The 9,390-nt window shown below is 45.9% G+C and overlaps 1 protein-coding gene across 1 annotated transcript in view; it reads right to left on the minus strand.

The window, feature by feature from the left end:
• Positions 1-3,166: 3,166 nt before the first annotated feature.
• LOC135906544 (uncharacterized) overlaps positions 3,167-9,390 on the minus strand; it is a 14,847-nt gene continuing 8,623 nt past the window's right edge. The window contains exons 3-4 of the mRNA XM_065437993.1: positions 8,335-8,465; positions 3,167-3,721 (exon numbers count right to left, since the gene is read on the minus strand). Coding sequence (XP_065294065.1) covers positions 3,290-3,721; positions 8,335-8,465 — 563 coding nt within the window. The 3' untranslated portion in view covers positions 3,167-3,289. The remainder of the gene's footprint in view (positions 3,722-8,334; positions 8,466-9,390) is intronic.

The following is a 9,390-nucleotide window of genomic DNA, read 5'->3' on the forward strand; positions in this document are numbered from 1 at the left end:
TATAAGAGCGACTGAACGAGGACGTAACCCGCCGTGGTTGCTCAGTGGCTATTGGGCTGCTGCGCATGAGGTCGCGGCATCGAATCCCGGCCACGGCGGCCGCATTTCGATGGGGGCGAAATGCGAAAACACCCGTGCGCTTAAATTTAGGTGCACGTTAAAGAACCCCAGGTGGTGGATATTTCCGGAGTCCCCCACTACGGCGTGCCTCATAATCAGAAAGTGGTTTTGGCACATAAAATCCCCATAATTAAATTAACGAGGACGTAGAAAGAAACAGATACACAGACACAGCGCTTCATAATGTTTCAACCGCGACGCTATACAGCGCACCATTCTATATACTTGTCCGTGGGCGATCAACGTATACGTTCGCCGAGTTATCATCCCGACGTGATGCGCCTCAATGAAACAGCAAGTCATTGCTTATAATACATCTCTTGGTAACGGCGTTACCCGCCGTGGTTGCTCAGTGGCTATGGTGTTGGGCTGCTGAGCGCGAGGTCGCGGCATCGAATCCCCGGCCACGGCGGCCGCATTTCGATGGGGGCGAAATGCGAAAACACCCGTGTGCTTAGATTTAGGTGCACGTTAAAGAACCCCAGGTGGTCAAAATTTCCGGAGTCCTCCACTACGGCGTGCCTCATAATCAGAAAGTGGTTTTGGCACGTAAAACACCATAATTTTTTTTTATGCGAAGCATATTACGAGAGCTCAACCCAGCTCCTCAGGCGCGGCGGTGTCGCCATGAAACCACGTGACACCGTGACGTCACGACAGAGGAGAAGTGGCTTTGGCTCAACTCTTGCAAGACGGGCTGGGTGGGAATCGAACCAGGGTCTCCGGAGTGTGGGACGGAGACGCTACCACTGAGCCACGAGTACGATGCTTCAAAGCGGTACAAAAGCGCCTCTAGTGAATGCGGTGTTGCCTTAGAAACGAGCTGTTTCTAAGGCGTGCGTCTCTTGCTCAGGCGCACATTTTGTTGCCGCGCCGAACGCTGCTTTGCTCGACGCTCGCCGCGTCCAATGCGGGGCGCGTAGTCGCTGCCCTGTAGCCCATTGTCTTACACCCCTTGGCGGGTCGACGGGAACGCTGTCGCGTTCCACTCTTGAAGGCGAAGCAGTAATGCATGAGTTGTTTCTTCGTCTAGCCGAACCAAATATAGCCAAGCAACAGCAGTTCACCAGGCTAAACAGTGGTTCAACAACTAAAATAAAGGCTAGTATGCTTCGCATCCTGGGCTTAACCTTACCTAAGCCACAGCCATTTTTTTGGTATCGGCGTTGTGCGCCTAGCGAGAGGCGCCGCTCATGCGAACACGGCGAGGCGTGTGCGTGAAGGAAAAGTGCAATATGTCATAGTTTCCAAGAAATAAAAATTAACTATGATGCTTTACGTTCCAAAACCCCGATAGAGTGTGGGGCACGCTCTAGTTGGGGACGGCAGGATTAATTCTGATCGCCTGGGAAAGAAACGGCGTGATAACGCAGCCTGCGTATATTCCGTCCACATTACGCACTGAAATGTTTTAAATTATGGGGTTTCGCGCACGAAATCCACGATCTCATTATGAGGCACGTCGTAGTGAGGGACTCCGGAATAATTTCGACCACCAGGTGTTTTTTTTTACGTGCACCCAAGTCTAAGTGCACGGTTGTTTTTCGCATTTCACCCCCATCGAAATGCGGCCGCGGTGGCCGCGATTTGATCACGCGACCTCGTGCTTAGCAGATTAGATAGATAGATAGATAGATAGATAGATAGATAGATAGATAGATAGATAGATAGATAGATAGATAGATAGATAGATAGATAGATAGATAGATAGATAGATAGATAGATAGATAGATAGATAGATAGATAGATAGATAGATAGATAGACAGACAGATAGATAGATAGATAGATAGATAGATAGATAGATAGATAGATAGATAGATAGATAGATAGATAGATAGATAGACAGATAGATAGATAGATAGATAGATAGATAGATAGATAGATAGATAGATAGATAGATAGATAGATAGATAGATAGATAGATAGATAGATAGATAGATAGATAGATAGATAGATAGATAGATAGATAGATAGATAGATAGATAGATAGATAGATAGATAGATAGATAGATAGATAGATAGATAGATAGATAGATAGATAGATAGATAGATAGATAGATAGATAGATAGATAGATAGATAGATAGATAGATAGATAGATAGATAGATAGATAGATAGATAGATAGATAGATAGATAGATAGATAGATAGATAGATAGATAGATAGATAGATAGATAGATAGAAACGAATAAATGAACAGTTAGCAGCCCAACACCATAGCCACCAAGAAACACTGAACATTTTTCTGTTGAAACTGCCTGTCCCACGCACACTGAGCTTTATTTGGTTCGCGCGCATTCGAGCATCGCTGGCAGGAAACGGAAAACACAAACCCGTTATGCTGCGCCAAACTGCGCTCAAGATCACCTTTAATGCCCTCGCCAAATGCCGAAAGCTTCCAAAACTCGCAAGTCATCGACTATGTACATCGTGTTCGTTTACGTCCATTGAGTAGATTGGCGAACCCGAGGTCATAGCACTGCTGAGCTCGTAGGCCATGGGTGTGATCCAATGGGGACGGAATGCAAAAAAAAAGAAATAAAAGAAAGAAATGCCCGTGCGCCTTGCATTGGGTGCAAGTTAAATAACCCCAGATCGCTTCTCGGTCTGTCGGCTAAGACCAAGTCTAAATAACCCCAGGAACATGGAAAGGGCGTAGTAGAAAGGCGATGGCTTAGCGTTTTCTGTAGACTGCTGTTTTGCGGCCCACTGTTCATTTTACACTGTACAGTGACATACCATAACAGAGCAGTCGCTGCTACAGATATTTGAGTATTTTATATAATGTGCTTTGTGTCTTTGTTCTCCCTTTTTTTTTCTTTTTTACGTGACCATTTGAAGTCTATCAATATTTTTTTTATCACTCAAATGTACTTTTCTGTCTCTCGTTTCTGCCAAGTAATGGGGCAAGCACCCGGTCAAGCTGCAACTTAGCAGCTTTTTGTGCTTGTCCTAGCATTCTGCTGTTTTTGTACAAAAGAAATGCTGAAATGAAATTGACTTGACTTGATGGTCAAATATCGAAGGACAATAAACGACGCGAAGGAGCAGATCCGCGCGATTCTTTATGGCGAATTAGTTGTGCCTTGGTGTGGACGCACGTCGTAGACAAATTCACGTCCCGTGCGTCTCTGTACTCGAGCACACGCCGAGCACTACGGTCCACGGCTAGTACTTCGTGGGCGGCACGTAGGCAGGCCCGGGCGGGTAAGCTGGCGGCTGCGCGTCGTGGGTCTGTGGCTGGCTGTAGGGCGCGCCTGGCCCGCTGTTATCCTGAGGCGGCGAGGAAAGCGGCGCCCCTGGCGGCCACTGTTGGTGAATCGGCGGCGGGTACTGCTGCGGGTGCTGTTGCGCGCTTGGCCCGCTGTAATCCTGAGGCGGCGAGGAAAGCGGCGCCCCTGGCGGCCACTGTTGGTGAATCGGCGGCGGGTACTGCTGCGGGTGCTGTTGCGCGCCTGGCCCGCTGTAATCCTGAGGCGGCGAGGAAAGCGGCGCCCCTGGCGGCCACTGTTGGTGAATCGGCGGCGGGTACTGCTGCGGGTGTTGTTGCGGCGTCTCCTGGTTCGGGTTGGCCGTGTACACGACCGTGTGGTTGGTCTCCTGCGTAGTTGATTCGACCTCGTCGGAAAACGCACTACATCTCTCTACGACGTTTCCTTTTCTTTTTTGTTTTAGAGGCAACGGGCTTTTCTTTTCCTTTATTAAATTGTAAACGAATTATCGTTTTTTTGTTTTTGTTTTTGCTTGAGACACTTTTATCTAGATATAAGATCTGACCTTGTGATTGGCGCATCATCGCCAGTTGCTTTTGCGCCATAAAACCTCGCGTGGCAAACTGTGTAGTTGAATCTTTTTGTTAACCTTTACCGCACGTCATTCAACGAGAGTGTGCAACAAAAACGCAGGGTTTTTTTTTTTTTTGAAGAACAAGAGTCGTGTCAGACGTTGATCATTGTCTCAACTTCGAAATTTGACACGGTTGCACTGCTGCACGCCATGCCCTTCCGACACTCTCACTTTACGACGGAGCACCGTGACCATGCCATTAAGAAGTACTTTTTATCTGAACGCTTCATCCAGGCCTTGGTTCATACAAAGATCTTTCTGGTGCTCTGTTTCTTTTGCGACCCATTTCTGTTGATTGCACACCCGAGTTCTTTTCGGAAATCCGCAGAAGTCTTGTTCAAGACCGTGGTAACTGGGGATCGCTGAGAGAGTCTTACATTGTTCAGTGGATATAGAATAGACTGATGACGAAGATCGCGAAAAGTGTCGTGCAAGTTTCTGACAGCGCACAGCTAGGAAACAAAAAGCCACTTCTTTGCGGGAACTAACAAACCAGATGTGGTGACAAATAATGCTTTCCCAGTACAGCTTGCTGGTTAGGCATGCCATGCTTTCCTAAGTTACGCCACCTACGTAACACATGCAAGGACACTGACACGGAAACATGAAGCTTACACAAACGTACACCGTGTGCGCCAGCTGAAGCTAGCCAAGCTGCTTAAAAGAAAAAAAAACACGGCGCAAGATACGATTTCAGGATCGATGGTGATCGGTCGTCAAAAGTCTGGCAACCAAACACCGTAGCTCTTATAACCGTATCTTGCAGAGTGTTTTTTCACATTTCTTTTAAATGCGAAAGCTTCAAATTGCTCACTAAGCGGAAAAGCCGGCGTCCGCCGTCTGTAGCAGCGAAACGGTGCCTGAATTCCCATTGGCTGCAACGCCGCGTCACGTGGGCGCCTCAATGGGGAAGAGCCGGCGAAAGGAAACACCTGCTGTTGGCACTAGCGCGCCCGGTGTTGCGTGAGGGGAGAGGGCATCACTGCGTCGGTGGCTGGCGGAATTTGCACGGCAGGCTGCTGCCTCTTGCTGGCTCGGGCGTCCCGTACCGCTAGGGTACATTACTCACAACGCAAAACCCGAAGAACTGCTCGGCGGTGTTCAATTGGAAATTAACGCTTTCGCATTCGCGACTCATAAGAAGTCCTCGGATTTTTCAGTTTTCTCTGTTTTTTTTTCTTTATAATGCAAGAAATAAGAAATGCTTGCATGGTGCGTGACCGAGTGATAATATTTGTTTTAGAAACAACCTTGGGGCGTGATTTTTCTTTTATAGAGAAGCTCGTGAAAACTCCAGTCGCTCGTCAGGCTTTATGTGGGCATTGCTGGCATTTATAGCCTATTTATAAGCTTGGCTAACCTTAGATGGGACACCCTATACAGGGTGTCTTTTTTTAGCTTCACCAGCTTTTTTTATTACATTGTCTGTGACAGATAATACAATTATAACCATTGATCTAAATAAATCGATGAAGTGGCCATTACTTCTACGAGAGCAGGTTAGAATTCTGTTCTCTGCCACATGCAATGTTCAAAAATTTAGTGCAGCTAAGAAATAAAACACTCTATATATTGTGCACAGGTTCCTATATCTTTAACACTGTTGGTGGGGTATTTTCGAAGCATTAGTCATGGGAATAACATGCTGATTATTCAGCTCTAACAACGCAGTTCGTGCATTATGACTTCATTACCGTCATCGTGACGTAGTAATTACTAACGATGATTAGACCCCCCCCCTTTCTGGTTTGACACTTCATTTGCGTCTTACATTCAATATTTTTTTTTTTTCGGGTGGGGAACTACCACTTCCACAAACATTTCGAAACTTTAAAAACTGCAACACAAAATGATCGTAATAATTTCTAATACTGCCCCGGATCATCCGGCTCCGACGTTAGTAAATAAGGTTGGCTTCATTAGCGTCGACCATCTTTAGCAAGTTATGCTACGTTATGCACCACGCAATGAAAAATATTAATACAATTATAACCCTTGATCTAAATAAATCGATGAGGTGGCCATTACTTCTACGAGAGCAGGTTAGAATTCTGTTCTCTGCCACATGCAATGTTTAAAAATTTAGTGCAGCTACGAAATAAAACACGCTATATATTGTGCACAGGTTGCTATATCTTTAACACTGTTGGTGTGGTATTTTCGAAGCATTAGTCATGGGACTAACATGCTGATTATTCAGCTCTAACAACGCAGTTCGTGCATTATGACTTCATTACCGTCATCGTGACGTAGTAATTACTAACGATGATTAGACCCCCCCCCCTTTTCTGGTTTGGCACTTCATTTGCGTCTTACATTCAATATTGTTTTTTCGGCTGGGGAACTACCACTTCCACAAACATTTCGAAACTTTAAAAATTGCACAACAAAATGATCATAATAATTTCTAATACTGCCCCGGATCATCCGGCTCGGCCGTTAGTAAATAAAGTTGGCTTCATTAGCGTCGACCAACTTTAGCTAGTTATGCTACGTTATGCACCACGCAATGAAAAATATAATACTTGTTTTTTGTGTGCTCTCTCGGTAATTTAAACCTAAACATACATATCTGCGATTTTATACACGTATCTACAACGTACCTACTTCAACACCATCTACACGTATCCACAACTCACAAATTTCGGATATTGGGTAATGCGTACCAGCAAAAGTGACTACAGTCACGATATGTGATCCTGCATCACGCCAAGACTATTAAATTATTTCTATGAACACTAAATGATTAAAAAGCCTATTACACTCACCCACCCTAAACAGTATTGTACGTAGTACATATTTTATAATGCATTCTATTCCTTTGTTTCTTACATGCTCCTTTCTTTGTTCAGTGCTCTTTTATGCTGCGATAAACTGCGTAAGTTTGTTTTGATGTTATTCATGGTCTATTGAATGGGTCATGCGAACGTGGGCAGAAATATTCATTGTAGCTTTTCTGGTTTTGTTTCTGTTTTCAGTGCGACTCTACATTTTGCCCATTTGTGAATGTGAGTAAAGTGGATGCAGTTCACCCCGTATGGCATCCTTTGATAGGTGTGTGAACTAAAGCTAGTTCTTTTCCAATATACAGGGGAGGGGGGGGGGGGCGAGAGCTACTCCAAGCTGCCTAAAAGCAGCTCCTCTCGCTCGTCGTGTTCTGTATTCTGCGAAATGAAATAGTAAACTTCTACTTCTACAAGCAACTATTCCTTCGGTACATAATTTTCGTGTACTTGTTAAGTACATCTCGCATATGCATGACGAGCACGAAGCAAAAGACTAATATGTTGCTATGCTAATGCGCAAAGTCTGCGTGTTGTCTGATGCTTCCCTGTCATCGTATCCTTACGTGGGTTATCCGAGCAGCGTGGTTTAATCAGGATGCGGTGCCGCACGGCCTTTGACCGAACACATGGAGCGCATAATTTATGCTTGCCAAGATAACGACCCCCGCACTACATAAGGCCATAGTCACCTCGGAACATGGACTCTGCGTTGCAATTCTCCGGGCATGGAAGTTGTCCGAGGAGAGGCTGCTTGCACACGTTGCTTATCTCTACCGCGACTGCACTTGATAACTGACGCGCCACAGTTGTCTGTACTCGTTTATTCCTTCTTTGAGAAAAATTAGCACCACCTGGCGTCAACGACAAAGACAAAAGTACTGCAGACATGTTCCACGTGCGCACACACACACCACACTTAAACACACGATACAGAAGCTTTCGGGCAGTTTTTCAGCGACCGATTAATGAACTAATGGTCGAAATTTTTCAGCTCTCCGCTACCACGTCCTTCATAGGCCACCACCATCGGGACGTAATAGACGGTCAGCCGTACTGTTGCACAAAGAGACGTAAAAAACTGTTAAAAAAATAAATCCGGTGTCGAATAAAGCCAGTGGCGGTGTCGAAACAGCCAAACTAGCGCGTAACATCTTTGGCATCATCGTCAGTATGGGCAGACCAACTGCCTCGGTCTGCGGAAAGTTGGGCGGTTAACGTGAAGACAAGCATCCAATTTGCTACCCTGCAGTAGGAAGAGGTAAGTTCCAGCGAAGTACATCTCTCGGATGGGCGGACAAGAAATGCGCAAACTCATTGGAGCACACAGTGATGCATGCGTTTATTTGATGACCTCTCTTGTTCATTTCTTTTTTTTTTACTGTATAAGTGCCTTCTCACAAGTCATTCTCCCCTCTACCCCCTCTAAAAATATATAATCAAAGTTTGCGAGACGGCGACAATGGGAGACGCGAAGTAACCTGGAAATTAAAGATATCCATGCGAAGGGCGGCGATCGTATACATATAGGGACTTCTACGAAGCCTGCGATTATGTTATCAGAGTGCAGTTGGAAGCAGTTACCTTTTTGCCTGCGCAGGCCCTGCACATGCAGACGCAGCAGCAGATGATAAGGACCACGCCTACGATGACACTAATGATGATGGCGACGATGACGCCCGTGGTGAGACCACCCACTTGCGATACGAAGTCATCTGCACACGTGGACAGAAGGGAAGTTTACTGCTGCGATCAACCCAAGTCCGAGCCAAACTACCTGTCCTCTGAGGACGACTTGACTATAAGGTCTCCCTACAACGGTTTCGTTACTGTAGCGTGCAGCTTATACTTTCAAACAGCACATGAATGAGGCAACAGGATTTTTATCATGCTACCTCTGTCATGTCGTGTTGCCTTAGTTCAACAAATCATTGTAGTGCACGATTGAGGAAATCCTACATAGGTTGTGTTGCCTCCATGTTTTGCTGTATGCTACAGGTCGCCTTGAAGCGGTGCTAACGGTGATGGACCTGCAGGGCATTTTTTAAATATCCTCACGATAACAATCGTCATTGAAAGGCTCGCAGAAATTTTCGGCAACGCGGAGGACATTACTCGATGAAACATTTTTCTTCTCGGGATTCGAAGCACATCACCTATACGCGTTTGTTTCTTTCTTCTTTTTCTTTAGCGACACCTTCACTGCGACTACAAGAGCCCTAGAATTTGTTTCTAGACGAGTGACTCGCAAACACGCATTCGTAAGCGCATACGCACACCTACCTGAATAACTAAATGTCGTACAGGGAAGTGTGATGCGTAGGCAACGTTACAAGCGTCGGAGGTGAATTAGTTACAGTGTGGATCACACTTGTCCAAATGTGGTCAATCGGCCGATTCGTTCGCTATCTTTGGCGTAAAAAAAGAAAGCGCTGGCCTACGCCGCAATAAAACCACGACATGGTCATACACCGGAGGCTCGCCCCATGCGCTATGTTAGAGCAATTGAGTTTTGAACCCATCCGCTACAGCCGGGTACCTGCAGCAGACGATCGCGCAGTCCGCATCGGGCATTTCTACCGCTCAACAGAAAAGTGATTCGCGCTGCATACCACGTGGGCAAACTTGTGATGTCCATTC

This window comes from Dermacentor albipictus, chromosome 9 (genome assembly GCF_038994185.2).
Source record: "Dermacentor albipictus isolate Rhodes 1998 colony chromosome 9, USDA_Dalb.pri_finalv2, whole genome shotgun sequence".
Lineage (NCBI taxonomy): Eukaryota > Metazoa > Arthropoda > Arachnida > Ixodida > Ixodidae > Dermacentor > Dermacentor albipictus.